We start from the raw sequence: 18,302 nt of genomic DNA on the forward strand, positions 1-18,302 counted from the left end.
CCGCCCTGCGCAGACGTGAATAAATTAAATAGGCCTAATGAAATTAATATTAATATACATCAAGGAATGAATGAAGAATAGTGCGAAAATATGACAAATTACACTGGAAAGAATCAGACAACTTAAAATTTCCTGTTTTTTCAGTTTATTTTATCAAAGTACTTTGATTATTGATAATTTAATTTGACCCGGCCCCCCCCCCAAAAAAAAATTGGATCGTAATTTTTCTTCCAAAAAATTGAAAATCTGATTCGGCATGACTGAATTTTTTTAAATGAGGACTTTTTCAAATGCAAGACTAAATCCATATAAAAGGGGTGTGTCATTTATTATTTTATTTTTGAGCATAAGATAACAGCTACATGTATAGTGCCTATAACATTAAAATGACATAATAAATTGAAAATACACAAAAATGTATGAGTTTTACTAAGTACTGAACGCTGACATTTATATTATTGAATTCCAAAAATTAACTGAAAATTGTCACTATAAATGTCCAGACAAAATGGAAATATCTTTGTTGCCTTTTCAGCAATGGGGCAAATGATTTATTTGTAAGTTTTAACAGACAAACTGAACAGCTTCATATTGAGTACAGCCATATTCTTTTCAACACTTCTGCTTTTATGCTTAACATTTTTTTGGTCTGTGTACGAGAGGCAGTGCTTGAGATACATAAACAGTTTTGTAAACCCCGCCCACAGATCATCTTGATTGGCCAAGAGCAAGTCACATGGGTGGAAACAAAATAAAACCAAAACTGAATTAAATAATTTCACATACGAGGCTTTGTAAATAATGTCAATAAACAACCATTGCTTTTATGTAAGGCCAAAAAAAATTTAAAATACTCGGTCTCTGGTCAGCGCGCGCGTCGATTTTAGTCATGCGCGTCAACCTTTTTTTTCTTCAAATTAACACGGAAGCTACAACAGCGCCCTCTCTTGCCGCGCCTCCTCAAATTTTTGTACCACTACTGAGCATCAAGGAATGGGGAAATTGTACCAAGGCAAATGGTAAAGGGCACCAAGGCAAATTGTGGAGGACACCAATGTATAATGAGGACACAAAAAAGCAAAATAGTACCACCTTGTCTGTACAATACAAGCTTAAAAAAGCCACCCCCCAAAAAAGAGAAGAAAACCGCGTCGCCGCATCAATTCCGGAACCTCGGTCTGACCAGAGACCGACTATTTTGAAAAGCAGAACTTCTGTACATGCGAAATATAAAGATGGATATATTTACAAAATATAGGTATAATATATTATTATTAATCTTTCACTAATTCATCATAGATTGACCAAAAAAAAAAATATTTGGTCTCTGGTCAGACCAAAGTTCCGGAATTGACGCGACCACGCGGCTTTTTTTTTTTTTTTTTGCTTTTTTTTTTTTTCTTCTAGCTTGGATTGTACAGACAAGGTGGGGTACTATTTTGCTTTTTTGGTGTCCTCATGTACATTGGTGTCCTCCATAATTTGCCTTGGTGCTTTCGATCATTTGCCTTGGTGCAATTTCCCATTCCTTGGTGCTCTTTGGTAAAAAAAAATTGAGGAGGTGCGGCAATAGAGGGCGCTGTTGGAGCTACCGCGGAACATTTTGAAAAAAAAAAAAGATTGACGCGCATGTTTAAAATCGACGCGTGCGCTGACCAGAGACCGACTTATATTTTTTTGGCCTAATATATTATTATTAATCTTTCAGTAATTCATAATAAACAACGCCTGACTAAATCTCCGTCATCTGATTGGCGGGTCGTTGATCACATGTCATTGAATTATTCGTCGCAAAGCAGTACGGCGCGAACCACATGTCAAAAATAGAAGTTCTATTCCATTGCATGGTCACATGATTGATGACTCTGACCAATCAGATGACGAGGATTTATTCAGGTGTTGTATAAAACAAACAATGATTGCTTCACATTTGTGCAATGGTAAGAATAATTTCATTAGATGGCAGCAGATGGAATGTTCCATTCGCCTTGTGGAATGGAACATTCCATCTGTCACCTCATGAAATTATTCTTACCATTGCACTCATGAACATTCATTATTTGTCTATTAATATTTCCCTTATTAAATGACTGCTCAGTGGTGGCTAAGAAACAAATTCTAACTTTTAGAACAAAAATGTGCAAAGTTTACTCTTTTTATGAGCTGTAGCAATAACGGTTATTTATAAGCTCAATTAAAAAAAAAATACATTTTTTCAAATCCTTTAAACTCTCTATTAACCATTACCTTTGGAATTTCGAAATTAATAAAATTCTAATAATAAATCTCAAAGCAAATAGAACTGAAATTCAATAATCTGAGTTGGTGCACTGAGTATAACTAGAAAACACAAAAACAAAAAGTTGATAAATGTTTTTGCAAAATGTACATAACAAAAGACAAACCCTGGACGGAAACATATAAAGTGAATTGTGTTCCAACACTCCTCAAAATGTCATTTGTTGATCATGTGACATTCGTGCAAGGCAGAGTTGTAATGACATGAGTCAATGACTCGACTCAAGTCCGACTTGAGTCACAATTTTTGGTGACTCGACTCGACTCGAGTTCTTAAGGGTAAATGACTCGACTTGACTTGAGTCAATGCGAGCAAATGACTCGACTCGACTGGAGTCTCTAATCAGAAGACTCGACTCGACTCGAGCGAAGGCTAATAAGACTCCAGTCCCAAAAATAAAAGCACAACTTTGCGAAAAGTATTTGCGATGACTTATGGTGCAAAGTTTATGCTCACTTCGCTTTGCGAATTAGTGTATGAATATACGTGTCAGACTCCCACCACATGGTTCTAGAACGCACAAAATACTATCCAGGAACCAGATTTTTCACATTTTCTAATTCGCTGTTTCATCATTGGCTTTAGGCGATTTCTTATAAAGCTCCCAGATTCGAATGCTGGCTAAATTTATGGCCTCCTTTTATAAATGTTGGTATTTAGTGTTCAAATATTCGCGACTCGAATTGATTCAAGCTAAATATTTGACTCGACTCGACTCGACCTTTGGACCTAATGATTCGAATCGACTTGAGTCACTTCTTTAAATGACTCGACTCGACTCGAGTCACTTTTATCAGCGACTCGTTACAACTCTGGTGCAAGGTAGTCACATGACCAACAAATCCAGCATTCAAAAGCTATTTTTTTGACGTTTGTATGGCAGCTTATTTCAGCAAGTAAGCACATACCCTGAGTTAGAGCTGTGCAACGGAACCAGGGAACCAGGTAACCAAACATTGGTTCCAGATTATGGGATCGGGTACCCGTAACCAACTTTAGTAATAACTTAGAGTAACTTCTCAGACAATGAAAAAAGAAAGGTTTGGAATGTCATTTGTGGGGAATTTTCAAACTAAAAACCAGGCTACATGGGAAATCAAAACACATTCACGTTTATGGCGCTTGCCAAAGTTTGCTGGGCCCAATTTCTTGGCCCTGCTTACAGTCAGTGAAAAATCCCTGCTTACTTTAGCAGAAAATTCTGTATGGTAAGCCTATTTCGCGCATTAGCGAGGAGTTTAGGCTTCTGCGCATGCATACATCCCTTAACTAAGGATTCCGTGCTTGCAGGGTAAGCGCAGAAGTTTTCTGCTAGCGCTGTTAGCATAACACGGTGATCGCAAGCGCAGAATTCTGTGGTTAACAGAGCCATGTAATTGGGTCCAGTTTACATCGTCAAGCTATTAAAGATATAGTCCATCATTTGTAATTAGTGCATTTAGTTCGTTTGAAGCAACAAAAGTGTTCAAAATCTAATGAAGGATACTGAACACATAAACCTGATGAAGTTTCAGCTAAGCTTCAGCTGTATATTCCGAGAAAAACAGCATTCTATAGGATCTCAATTTCAAATCAAAAGTTACTGAATCATGTTTTGAATTGTTTTGGATTGCAGCTATACGCGACGTCGCGCACTGATCCGACGAATTATAGCAACCGCGCGTGCGTCATGTCAATGCTTGCATGCGCTTCGCCGAATAACAAAACCAACTACTAATTAAAATTTTCCTACGGTGCGTCTTAAGATGCACCATTGGAAAGGCCTTCTTTGGTTGATTTCTTCAAAATGACAGCTTCCCAGAAAGAATAATTTCACAGGGAGTTTAGTCCCCTTACTATCTTTCAACCAAGTTTGTTTTTCAACAATAATTACGCCAGTTACTTTTCGGATGGCTGCAAATGATGGACTCCAGCTTTAATAAAGCTCACTGTACACACTTGTATCTTGCTGTATTGATGAACCGATGTGGTAGTATTATCCCGTGGACGTTTATGACTAATCTAGACAGCAACTTCCCAGATTTGAATTTTTGGGTTGGGTTTCTTTAACGGTTACCCGAGTACCCGTGTTTTTTTTTCAAACGGGTACCCGGTTCGTGTAGTACCCGTAAATGCACGTCCCTACCCTGAATTCCACTAAACCTGTCTGCATACAATGCGAATTATGCTGGATCCAGAAGTTTAAACATTGATTATGGCCTGTTAATGGTAAAATAAAAAGGGGAATTATCATCAATAATGATTTTTCTTTATTAGCAAGCGCACATATCCATTATTGTGGCACTACATCATAATTGCAGTGGGGAAATGATTGTTTGTCCACTCATGTTTGTAAATTGTTTTTTTGTTTGTACTGGCATGGCAATATAAGCCTTCGGCTTCCCCGCGTGCCACCATATTGCTGTTTTTATAATTTATTATTTGTTAATGAGTCGTAGTTTTTGTGGATTGTTACATTATTTGTTGGTTATATAAATATTATTTGTTCCTTACTCAATTTCTCATTAATGTTATTTTTAAATAGACTCATTGTGCATTTTGTGTCAGCAATATTGAAATAAATGTTTGTATGAATGAATGAAATGAAACACTCCAAAGACCATCTCAGCTCTGTGGAGAGTATACAGCATGAAGCTGCCATTTCGGCACGAAGCTGATAAAAATCAATCACAATAACCATCTCTGCCTTCACAGGTACCCAATTTATTACTGGGTGGGGAGAAGCAATGAGCGACAAAGTGCCTTGCCCAAGGGCGCACGCACCATAACCCCAGGCTGGACTCGAACCCACAGCCTGCAGAATTGCCCACAGACGAGGAGTTCAATGCCCAGACAATGAAGCGAAGGCAGTCCACATGGGCTTTGCACAAGAAAAAATGCAAAGATTTGAGAAGATATTTCATTCAAAAACATCTACCTTGATTTCAGATGTCTACATACATGTAGTAGCTTTGAGAAAAAACACTATTGGCAACTTTTGGACAGATAAGTCTTTTGTCTTGTCTGTCTCGTCCGTGTGTTGTTATCATGTTGTTTTTCTGTTGTTATTGTTGTCTGTAAGGGCTGTTTCCTACAAGCCTCGGCTTACTTAAACAGCCCCATACTCCTTAGTTTCTTTTGTACATAAATCGAAATAAGTTTAACATTTCTTCATAGCGTATCTTACTGGTATTAATTTTCTTTTTTTTGAGACATATTTATTGATTTTGTTATCTTGTTATTTACCAGATTTCTTTTTTACTGATGGATGTATTCTCTAAAGGAGTATGGAAAAAATGTTTTCTTGAATTGAATTAAATATATTAAATTGAACAAGGACATTGACAAATGGGGAACCGCAAACATAGGGCTGGATAGCTCAGTTGGTAGAGCACCGGAACGGCAATCCAGAGGTCGCAGGTTCAAACCCCGCTCCAGTCAATGTCTCTGTTCAACTTTACAACTATATATTAAACTGTATAGGAAATCACTTTTTGATATATCACAAGTGACTTTTTGTGGACATGATTCTTAAGTAGCAAATTTTGAATTTTGTTTTTTTCCAACCCTGTACAAGTTTCCTTACGATTTTTAAAAATATTTTGAAGTCTTCTTGATATGCTAATTAACAAACAAAAACAAATAAACAAACAACATTCTAAGAGTACATGTTTTTAACACAAGCATTTTCAAATAACCGCAAAAATGCAAAAAAATAGAGAGTTTAAGAGAGCTGTTTTATGTTTAATTTTCCAACTGATTAATAAAAAAAATTCAAACTCTCTGTGCATGACCAGCAGAGGGCGCCAGACACAAGTACTGTTTATAAGTCATTTCATCACAAGTTGTTTTTGGTTCACTGTGTCCATTCCAAGAACACACTTAAGGATTTCCCCAGACAAAAGTGGCGCACTTTAAACACGAGGGTGAAGACGTACCTTTTAGAAAATATCTACATTAAATTTTAGAGGAAAAAAAAAAAAATTGCGTCAGTGAGAACTGTTCCTTGTGAACATTGTTTCGTCGTCGCTGGCAGAATCTAGGAAATCGTGGTACTCGACGTTGTTTAAGAGGGGCCGTTTGGATGTAGAGTTGAACCCTTTAAGCGCGATGCGATCATTGTATTCTTCTTGGTACATCTTCTCGCCGTCGAGACGGTAAAAGCCCTGCTTGCGACGGCCCGTGGTCGAGGAGCGACAGACGTAAACGAGACAGACGGTTGTGAGGATGAGCAACATCACGCCGACAACTGTGTGAAACACGGGAGTACAAAAAAATACTGAAAGTAAAACTTGCCCAACCCCCCTGGCATCCTGCCAGTTTGTATACATGTACATGAAGGACATTTTTCAGTGACAGCCTTTGATTGTCCACCCGGCAGGTACCAGTTCTCAGTTGAATGGGGAGTTTGGGTTGAATGGAGAGTTTCCATGAGACACCAGACTAACATATGTTAGACTTATTAGTATCTCTCCAGAGACCTCGTAATTATCTATATTGGAAAGGATTGTTTTGACATCGGCCTTCTCTCCACAAACCACTTTTCAAGTTTGGCACTGCACCTATGGTCTGGATTTGGGGCTTCCAATTCTGAGCATTTAGGATGCAATTGGGTCCGAAAGTGGCACTATTTAGCCATGTTGTGGAAGGATCCTTTTTCAAAATGGCTACTTTTCCAGTTTGGGAAATAACATTCGTTTTAGGGGTGGTCTTCTTCGAGAGAGAATATCTCAAAAAGTCATTGGTCAACCCACCACAAATTGAATGGAAAATGAAAGATGACATGTTGATCATTATTTTTCTGCACAGCCTGAACACCCGGGAGAGTTTTGAGTGTTTCTAAAAGAATTTTGAAGTTTGGCGATGTATCACTGTTTATGGGAATTTAATTTCAAGTAAACTTGAATCCTTGTTCCTGATTGGTCGATCCATGGCAACAAGCCGTGCTACAGATAACCATGTAGCACGGCCACGGTCCATACGGCACTTCGCGTATTTCACTTTTCTAAGATGCGCGCGCCATTCCGTACAACATGCACGTGTAATAGGAAAACCACATAACCGCTGAAAAGATCGTGTACAGCGTGCGTGTTCCATTTTTACTGTGCGTCAAGTTTGCTTGAAGATAAATTCGTTATCGCGCTCGCGGAACACGGAATAATGTAGTGCGTCTGTGTCCCGCATACCACTCGGCCTGTGGGACACAAGACGCACTACATTATTCCGTGTTCCACGAGCGCTCGCGGGATAACTTATATTATTTGCTTGGGTGCATCCTTATCAAGAGCAGTTCACTTGAGAAAGCAGTTTACCCCTACCTGTGACCCCAATAAACATTATCGGCGGCAGGCCTAGTATCTCCTTAGTCTCCTCCATCTCAAAGTCGACGAGTACCGCCTCGAAATCCACATCCCCCACAGTGCATTTCCGGGTCTGGGTCCCGGACCCCTCGGCCTCTGCCATCAGCGTGTACGTCCCAGGTAGTAGGAGGAGATGGAAGTCGCCCTCTGGTGACGATTCGGCACGGTGGCCGCGACCCTCGACGGTGATTTTGGCGCCGACGATCGGCTGGCCTCGTATGTCCCGGACGAAGCCTTTGATGCCATGGTGGGCCTTTTGGAATCAAGATGTGATAAAATAGTTTGCAAATATAACATGGTTTAAGGGTGGATAGTCGATATTAGCTTTCTGAGGTACTAACTAGTTTGACAAAATAGTTCCTTCGGCAGAACTAGCTGCATTTGGCATTTGCCGCAATATTATTAATTGGATATTATTGGATTAGAGTGGATTTAGGAGAGTCGGGTTTAAAGTCCCATTCAAATGTACAGAGAGTTAATCCCTACTTGTTGGATAATCTCAATGAGTGGTTTGCGGTGCTCATTCCATAACTTCTGTAGTACTGGCTGCATTTGGCATATGCAACAACCAATGTATTGGATTAGGGTGGATTTAGGAGAATTGGGATTAAAGTCCCATTGAAACGTATGGAGAGTTAATCCCTGCCTGTTGGATCATCTCAATCAGTGGTTTGCGGTGCTCATCCCATAACTGTTGCAGTACTGGCTGCATTTTTCATTTGCAGCAACTGGAGTATTGGATTAGGGTGGATTAAGGAGAATGGGGATTAAAGTCCCATTGAAACATATGGACACTTAATCCCTACCTGTTGGATCATCTCAATGAGTGGTTTGCGGTGGTCGTCCCATAACCGCTGTAGTACTGGTTGGGTTGGGTATCTGCAGCAGCCGGTGGCAACCGCAATCTCCAGACACTTTATGAAGTCGTAATTATAATCCTGCAAAAATATCAAAACTAGTAAGAAAAAACCTCACTTTCCATCTTTTTGATTATGTGAACTCAGAAAATAATAATTAAATTGTGCAAAAGATGCAAATTGTTATGCCTACTTTAACTCTTGCACAGCCATGTAATGAATACATACATATTGAGTGCTAACATTTTAGGGTGAAAATCATTGATTTTAAGTATATTTGTGAAAATCTCGATCACGGAAATGGTGGTCACACATCATACTTCGAGGTGCAACTTAAATTTGATTCGCCGTAGCGCTGTATTCAAACTTATGCATGAGGCATGCCCAGAATTTACTGGGTAGCACTGCCAAAGTTCCAAAGACTGAAATTGATTTACCTTGTTGACAGTGACCTCTACCACCACAGAGGCCTTTGACAAGGCAGTGGTACTACGTGGCCACCCATGAGAACCATTGTACTTGTGGAGTCATTTCTTTGTTCTCGTGTACAAGTTTTTGAGTTTGAAGGTGTACTTTCAAAATGCTCCTATTTTAACCACAATTAATTTCCTGGACTGAAATTTGGACTTTATAAAATACTTCAATTCGCGTCGGATCAACACACTTTGGAAATTCCTAGTTTTTGAGTAAAATCCATAAATCTATTTCGTCATAACCTTGTGGAGACGTATTCACCTATAGATATTGCTCTGTGGAGACATATACAATATTTTGTTCCCTACTATGCACATGTCTCCACAGGGTACCGTGTACCAGATCTCCTTGACAGGAACACATTGCTTGCACATAATGGTTCACCGTGCATGTGAATTTTCGAACAATTTTTTCATTCGATTATTCTAACTTGGACTTGATCCAATATTCGTATATTTAAAATGCGCCAGCCTGAAGTGGCCCACGATTGGAATTTGCATGCACCTGCATTTGTTGGATGAGAAAGAGCTTATGAAAATCATTGTGTGCCCAGCAGAAGGGCATATGCGCATATGCCCTTATGCAATAGCACGTAATTACCAAAATGTTCCCAGCAATAGAGCATATGCCGAAAACTGCCTCTTATTTTAATGAAATTTATAATCAGAAATGAAATTTCTGAAATTTTCATCAGAAATTAATACAGGTTGTTCCAAAACTCATGATTGACACGTGTCACAAATTTCAAAATCGTACGATTTATAATATGCGTGGGAGAACATTGGATTCATAATACGCGTGGGGGAACAATAGCACCTTTTAATGCAATTGTCTTGAAAATGATTTTCGCGTCAGAACGCTCGTATGCCCTTCACTGGGCACCTGACGAAATACAAAGAACATTGTCTATGTACGGATACAATTTTTCTGGAGGTAGCGAAGTGACTGATGTTCCACAGATTTTAAAAAATAAGACTGAGCTAATATTCATTTGGCCAAAAAAAAAAGTCTCCGGTTTCTGGTATGGAGCTTGCCCAAAAAGTGGTGCGGCGACGCGGCTTTTTTTTTTTTTACCTGATATTTTTGCTTCAAATGTCGGCTGATGACTGCAAATGGTGCCCGACTAAACTTAGTGCAAATATATGGGAGTCCAGAGAGGCCACATCAAGCTTATTCTCGACCATAACCCAATCTAAAAACACGTTAAAATTGTGCAGCAGCAGGATTCCAGTCAAACCAGTGAGTTTGGCGGTTTTGAGACATCATCTTTCATTGATAAAAAACTTTTTCATTTTGCCGACGCGCATGGCTACAGCGACGCGCGCGCATACCGGAAACTTTTTTTTTTGGGCCTAATATTGATTAAGTAGGTACAATTGCTTTAAATCTGAATGTGCAGGAACCTACAGCAGTGACAATGCGTTCAAGTCCCTCCTAGCTCTCTCTTTGTGACCAAACGAGGGGGTGCTTGTGCACGGAGTCTACAGCAGACACTCACCTGCATGCTACCATCGTAGTTTTCCCATGCGGCTCCATTCACGATGCCGTCCTGAAACCCTGTAGCTATGAACCGAAAAAAAGGGAGAAAAAAAAGAAGGAAAGTTAATTTCAGCTTATCTTTAATAACAATATAAATAAATATTTTGGTGGGCACGTGTGGTCTAGCGGTGGAGCACAGGATTCATGATCGTGAGGTTGTGGGTTCGAGCCCCACCGTGGCCATGCGTGTTGTGCCCTTGAGTAAGGCGCTTTACCTCAATTACTCCTCTCAACCCAGGTGTTAAATGGGTACCGGCATTATTCAATGCTGGGAAGGTAACAGACTCGCTGTGGAGGAGGTGTGGCGATCCCCCCACAGCAGCATATGAGTCTGGCCCAATCGCTAACGAAAGAGAGATGGGCACTCCGTTCCTGTTAACACAGGGTCGCCCCCTTTAGGCCAACAAAAAAAAGTCTCCGGTTTCTGGTATGGAGCTTGCCCAAAAAGTGGTGCGGCGACGCGGCTTTTTTTTTTTTTTTTTAACCTGTTTTTTTTTGCTTCAAATGTCGGCTGATGACTGCAAATGGTGCCCGGCTAAACTTAGTGCAAATATTATGGGAGACCAGAGAGGCCACATAAAGCTTATTCTCGATCATAACCCCATCTAAAAACACGTTAAAATCGTGCAGCAGCAGGATTCCAGTCAAACCAGTGAGTTTGACTGTTTTGAGACATCATCTTTCATTGAAAAAAAAAACTTTTTCATTTTGTTGACGCGCATGGCTACGGCGATGCGCGCGCATACCAGAACCCGGAGACTTTTTTTTTTTGGCCTTACTTACTTAACAATATAAACAAAATGATTCTGCTTGATTTTCGCAGAATTCTGCTGCTGAAATGCACAACTTACTTTTGTCTCAAACCTCAAACCAATTTTTTTAACCTACTACGCAAAAAGTCCTTGGCAAAAAGGCACATGATAAGGATCATTTACTTTCACACATTTTGTTCGTTTCCAATAATAACACCGCTCTGAATCCAAAGAAGAACGTTCAACACCTAACCTGTTGAAGTTTCAGCTCAGTGGATGGTACACTTTTCGAGAACTGTATGAAAAACCACGCACAACCTTTTGATCACAAGACCTGATAGCATCTCTAGCACTCTTCATTCCAAAAATCATTTAATTGACTGATCGTTGGAAATCACCCATATTTCTTGATTTCTTCTAAATGACAGCAAGCCAGATGGAATAATTTTACAGGGTGTTTAGTACCAGTACGATCTTTAATCCGAGGAAGCTTTCTGCTAATAATTTGGTTGGTTACATTTGAGATGAAAGCAAACGATCCTATATCCCTAACTCCCTTGGCCTTTTTGCTAGGATGTAGCCTCAATCCTGCACAATCCTCCAAAAATAGGATAGCCTTGATCAATCTTGTACATTCCTCCATTATTTCTTGAATATGGTCCATGGAGGGGTGACCACTGCCTGAATCCTGCAAAATCCTGCGGCAGTGACTGTCAATATGTTGAGACTTGGCCAGTGACATCCTGGAGCAGTACGGAGGATTTCAAGCATAATCCAGGCCTATATGCATGGCTGAGCAAAAACAACACAAGATCCGGCCCAAGACCTCAACAAAGTGCATCCTACAAAATCAGTAACGCACTTTTGCCATGTAACCTCAATCCTCCAAATTCCTTCAATTTGGCAAAGAGGATTTTGAAGGATTCAGGGCGGTTAGGGTTAAGCCTTTAATGTGCTCAGTAATCATCAGCTGGGAACCAATCATATCCAATATACATTGCATGACATTTTGCCTGGTAACCTGTATGTGAATAATGTGAATAATCGTTAAAAACTTACTGGTGTCGTTGGGGCATGGATTTCCCAAGTGCATTGTGGGATGTAGATTGGCGTAGGTCTTTGCGAGATGGACAAAGACATCGTCATCTAGGGTAGGGTTTGGTAGATTTCTTGATGCGTAGGCTGGTGCGAAGTAAAAAAAAAAATATCAAAATTTGACAAAAAATCTCAGACTCGTCATTTAAAGATGTTCTGTCTGTCCTCTTGACCAATTTATATTCATTTCAACTTGTATTCATTATTGTCATGAAAACACTACCTCGATGTAACATTCAACATTGTATAAATTCCGTATTGTCTGAAAAATAGCAATTTAATAAAAAATTTCCGTATTTCTTATTACGGTAAAAACTAATATGGGCTCCGAGCGCAAGTAAGAAAGTGGGAGTTGGGAAAACCACGGGGAGATATTTGAACGTACTGCCGATGAAGCCTGATGCTCACGCGAAAGCACAATGGCTTTAAGCACGTTCAGAATAAATTACGTTGTATGCACTTCACTCTATACTTGTGTGTACACACGACCCGAGGACAGACAGAAAAAGGGAGAACAACAGATTTTTTGTTGACCTCAAGTTCATCTTTTGTTGAAAACAATCCTCGATCGTTGCGTTTATGTGCTTAGTCTATGGGAGAGTGTTATATTACAGGAATAGAGGAAAAGACAATGGCTTGTCCTCGGGAGTTATGTAAACACGACTGTGTGTACTTTGCTCTATGTGTATGTGAACTATTTACACCCCAAGAACAGACACACAAAGGGAGAACAACAGATCCTTTCAGTCCTCAGAAGTTGGGACTTTTGTTCAAAACGGTTCTCTGTAGTACTTTTGTGTGCTTAGTCTATGGGAGTGTGTTATATTACAGGGACAAAGGAAAACAAAAGGCATTGTCCTCGGGAGTATAGTAAAACAAGAGAATGTGAACTTGTCTGCGCACTCAGTGTGTCCCATCATTTTGAGTTTTTGAAAGCGGTCACAAAGCGTCATTTACTGTTTGTAAAACAAGTACGTAGAATTTTTTTTCTTCATATTTTAATGATTTTTGTTAAAACCATTAGCTATCTGGTTGTTGGCTAGGCATACTGCCCTCGGCCGTGCGTGCAAAGATCCAATAAGTCTGTGATGCTGACCAGGACTTGTGAGGCATGTTTCTCACCTGGGTGGTGGTTGGCTGTGTAAGGGTATCTGACCACCGATGTGCCACCGTACAGGGCCACCGACAGGGTGAACGGCCGGCTCTGCAGCCAGCCAATCACGACCCTCGTCTCGGGCTGAAGGTCTGCCACGCTTCGGTTCACTACTACACCTGTAAACGTCAAACATTTAGCAATTTAGAAAATTGAAGTGGTTATTAAAAGCGACCATGACATGAATTTTACACTGGAACATATTTAGTGCAAATGTTCATTCCTCTGAAATGTATGAAAACTATGAGACATCCTATTTTGGCTAAGATGTTTTCAAGGTGCATTTTTGAAAACATTTTAACTGTTCCATGCTTTTGCTGACAACCGAGGGCGCTCTTACTGTGATGCCATTTCAGGAAGACACCGTTCAGTTTAGAGGTTTTCTGTTCAAATAGTGAACACAAAAATGTGGTCATCCAAAACAATTGTGCATACAATTTCCTAACTGACTTACAGCTTACCAAACAACAATGAATATCTCAGAACAGAAAATTTACCACGGCAAAAAGTCACAAATTCTGGCAACTTTTGGTCGGTGCTGAAGTTCCTGCCTTGAGTGACATCACAGTTTTGCTCATGAATATGCAAATTAGCATTAGCATAAAAACTAAAAAGCCTTTCAGATAGGTCTGGCCACGCCCCCTGGCCACTACTCATGAAGACTCGCAAATTAAAAGATTATCGGACTGAAAACTGAGCTTACTTGGGAAGTCCTGTTCCAGGTCGACGTGGTGAGAGTTTCCCACCCCGACCTTTCCGTTGCAAGTTCCCTCGGTATCCCACGCTGCCTCGCTGCCGTCTGGGTTCATGTTGGGCAGTAGATGGATCTGTGTTTTGTCAATCAGCTGCGACAGATAACCAAAACAAAAAAATTTGAATATCCAAGATGGTTTTTTTTTTTTATGTGTAAAGTGAGTTGCTTACACCCTAACACTGTAAAAAATGCATCCTTAAGGCCCCCCCCCCCCAAAAAAAGTCTCCGGTTTCTGGTATGCGCGCGCGTCGCCGTAGCCATGCGCGTCGACAAAATGAAAAAGTTTTTTTTTCAATGAAAGATGATGTCTGAAAACCGCCAAACTCACTGGTTTGACTGGAATTCTGCTGCTGCACAATTTTAACGTGTTTTTAGATAAGGTTATGGTCGAGAATAAGCTTTATGTGGCCTCTCTGGACTCCCATATAATTTGCACTGAGTTTAGTCAGGCACCATTTGCAGTCATCAGCCGACATTTGAAGCAAAAAAATCAGGTAAAAAAAAAAAAAAAGCCGCGTCGCCGCACCACTTTTTGGGCAAGCTCCATACCAGAAACCGGAGGGGTTTTTTTGGGCCTAATCCTGAAAAAACCTCTAACTGCTTTCATGCAAAAAAAATTATACATTGCTAGGGCTGTTCATATTCGAATAATTTAGTATTAGATTATTTGAAACTGTGTTTGACCGAATATTCGGATATCCGAAACTGCCACCTGCAACTGCGTGCAGCGTCGCTCAAAAGTTATACGCAGAGCGCGCCAGATGCATGCGGCAATCGATATTGGCCATAGGAGTGCTTTGCAGTATTTTATATCTATCAGGGCTTCAACCTTATAAAAGAATGATAACACTGATCCGCCGTAGACAAAAGTTACCGTCGACACAAAAGTGGCACCTGACAATAAAGTGCCGTGCTTAACGATAAAATAACGTCACAGTCGTGTGTGTACATGGGTAGTTATTTTTTGTTTTGGAATATTCCAACTGGTAAAAAGCTATTCGAATAAGCCTTTTCGGAGTTCCAACTGCGCGCATTCGTAACCTGTGACAACGCACATTGTTTGTCTCAAATGCCCTTTGACAGTACCCACAATGCACGAACAGCCTTTTTGTAAAGTCAGTGGCGCGATGATGTCAAAGGCCATTTGAGACAAACAATGCGCGTTGTCACAGGTTATGAACGCGCAGTTGGAACTCCGAAAAGGCTTATATTCAGTTGATGATTGAATATGTGACTATTTGGAATCTTCGGGACAGCCCTAGATATCTCCTTAATGCTCCAAAAATTGTTATTTCTTGCATTTGATTTGTGGAGGGGTGACTACTGCCTCAATCCTTCAAAATCCTCTAACAGTCATTAAAACGCAATGAGGAATTGCCAATGATATCCAGAAGCAGTGCGGATGATATCTAGTATAATCTAGGCACAATATGATATAATGTATCCAACAAAATCTAACGACACAAAAAGTTAGAGCCAAAATCCTGCAAAATCCTCTAAAATCCTTCAAAATCCTTCAAAGTCCTCCAATTCCATCTTATAATAAAGTCCTCCAAAATCCTCGAAAACCAATTAATTTAATGATGGACTTCAACTTATTCCCTTCCCGCTACCTTGGTGATGACATCATCGTTTCCATAGTTACGCAGGAGATAATCGGCCAACCCGAGCAGGAGTTCCCTGCCTACCGGCTCGTTGCCGCGGACATTGGCCACAAATTTGACCTCGGGCCTGCCCGGGGTGTGGTGGCCAGGGTGCTTGCCGATCTCGAACGTCCAGAGCTGGCGAAAGTCTGCCGACTGGCCAATGCTGTAAAAACGTAAATAACTAATATTCATTATACAGTGCTGATGCTACACATTATACCAACTTCTAAAACATTTTATAATTTATTACCCCTGTTCATCACGCCATGAGACCATTTTTTTTGCGTAGCAGCTCAGGATGATCACAAATTGGTCACTATCCCCAGAAGATAGGTAGTTGTGGTAAAGTGTCTTGCTCAAGGATACAGACACCCAGGTCAGGATAACCACAAATTGGTCTTTATCCCCAGGAGAGAGGCAATTGTGGTAAAGTGTCTTGCCCAAGAACACAGACTCCAAGCTCAGGATAACCACAATCTGGTCTCTATCCCCAGGAGAGGCAATTGTGGTAAGGTGTCTTGCCCAAGAACACAGACACCCAGTTCAGGATAACCACAATCTGGTCTCTATCCCCAGGAGAGAGGCAATTGTGGTAAGGTGTCTTGCCCAAGAACACAGACACCCAGTTCAGGACAACCACAAACTGGTCTTTATCCCCAGGAGAGAGGCAATTGTGGTAAAGTGTCTTGCCCATGGACACAGACACCCAGCTCAGGATAACTGCAAACTGGTCTCTATCCCTAGGAGAGAGGATATTGTGGTAAGCTGTCTTGCCCAAGAACACAGACACCCAGTTCAGGATAACTGCAAACTGGTCTCTATCCCTAGGAGAGAGGTAATTGTGGTAAAGTGTCTTGCTCAAGGACACAGACACCCAGCTCAGGATAACCACAAACTGGTCTCTATCCCCAGAAGAGAGGTAGTTGTGGTAAAGTGTCTTGCTCAAGGACACAGACACCCAGCTCAGGATAACCACAAACTGGTCTCTATCCCCAGAAGAGAGGTAGTTGTGGTAAAGTGTCTTGCTCAAGGATACAGACACCAAGCTCAGGATAACCATAAAGTGGTCTCTATCACCAGGAGAGAGGCAATTGTGGCAAAGTGTCTTGCCCAAGGACACAGACACCCAGCTCAGGATAACCACAATCTGGTCTCTATCCTCAGAAGAGAGGTAATTGTGGTAAAGTGTCTTGCCCAAGGGCACAGACACCCAGCTCAGGATGACCACAAACTGGTCTCTATCCCCAGGACAGAGGCAATTGTGGTAAAGTGTCTTGCCCAAGGACACAGACACCCAGCTCAGAATAACCGCAAACTGGTCTCTATCCCCAGGAGAGAGGCAATTGTGGTATTCTGTCTTGCCCATGGACACAGACACCCAGCTCAGGATAACCACAAACTGGTCTCTATCCCCAGGACAGAGGCAATTGTGGTAAATTGTCTTGCCCAAGGGCACAGACATCCATCTCAGGATAACCACAAACTGGTCTCTAACCCTAGGACAGAGGCAATTGTGGTAAGGTGTCTTGCCCAAGGGCACAGACATCCATCTCAGGATAACCACAAACTGGTCTCTATCCCTAGGACAGAGGCAATTGTGGTAAAGTGTCTTGCCCAAGGGCACAGACACCTGAAAGCTCATAATCTTTGTTTTACCTCTTAAGGTGAGTAATATCTGGGTAGCGGGTAGCCAATTGGCGCAGGTATTTCTCCATAGCGTCGTAGTTGTGATAAACCATGTCAATGGGCTTCTGCAGCTTAAAGATGACTTTCTGCATCTGGGGAGCAATATTATCACGTCAAACTTGAAGTCATGTAGGATCATTTGCTTTTCATGCATTTTGTTTGCTTCCAATAGTAACACCACTCAAAATCCAAAGAAGAACATTCAAAATCTACCCTGTTGAAGTTTCAGGCTCAGTGGATATTACACTTATCGAGAAAACAGTGAAAAACCATGCACAACCTTTTGATCATGAAACACAATTTTGTCGATGGTAGTCTTTATTTCCAAAAATCAGTCAACTGACTGATCGTTGGAAAATCACCTACATTTCTTGATTTCTTCGCAATGACAGCAAGCCAGACGGAATAATTTCAAGGGTGTTTAGTACCAGAATGATCTTTAATGCAAGTTAGATTTTTTGATAATACTTTGGTAGGTACTTTTGGGATAAATGCAAATGATCTTTAAAGGGAATATACAACATTTGCGAACATCTAAAAACATAACTACCAAATTTTTACAAAATACCTTACTAGGATGTTGGTAAATGACAGTCTAAAGCATCCTGTAAAATTATGGCACCCGGTGTGAAGTCGTTTTCAAGAAAAGTGGCATTTTTGTATAAATTTCCAACGGTGGTCGGCCGACCACCGTTGGAAAAACCTGAC

General features: G+C 40.8%; 1 protein-coding gene across 1 annotated transcript in view; it reads right to left on the minus strand.

Annotated features, from left to right (window-relative positions):
* Positions 1 to 4,190: 4,190 nt before the first annotated feature.
* The window catches only part of LOC119726858 (carboxypeptidase D-like), a gene marked incomplete at its 5' end in the record, with an annotated part of 44,829 nt that continues 30,717 nt past the window's right edge, over positions 4,191 to 18,302 (minus strand). The window contains 9 exon segments of the mRNA XM_038198712.1: positions 4,191 to 6,527; positions 7,597 to 7,891; positions 8,445 to 8,576; positions 10,468 to 10,532; positions 12,320 to 12,442; positions 13,478 to 13,627; positions 14,212 to 14,353; positions 15,876 to 16,071; positions 17,565 to 17,686. Of these exon segments, the coding sequence (XP_038054640.1) occupies positions 6,268 to 6,527; positions 7,597 to 7,891; positions 8,445 to 8,576; positions 10,468 to 10,532; positions 12,320 to 12,442; positions 13,478 to 13,627; positions 14,212 to 14,353; positions 15,876 to 16,071; positions 17,565 to 17,686 (1,485 nt within the window).

Source organism: Patiria miniata, unplaced genomic scaffold (assembly GCF_015706575.1).
Source record: "Patiria miniata isolate m_02_andy unplaced genomic scaffold, ASM1570657v1 HiC_scaffold_2, whole genome shotgun sequence".
In the NCBI taxonomy this organism is placed as follows: domain Eukaryota; kingdom Metazoa; phylum Echinodermata; class Asteroidea; order Valvatida; family Asterinidae; genus Patiria; species Patiria miniata.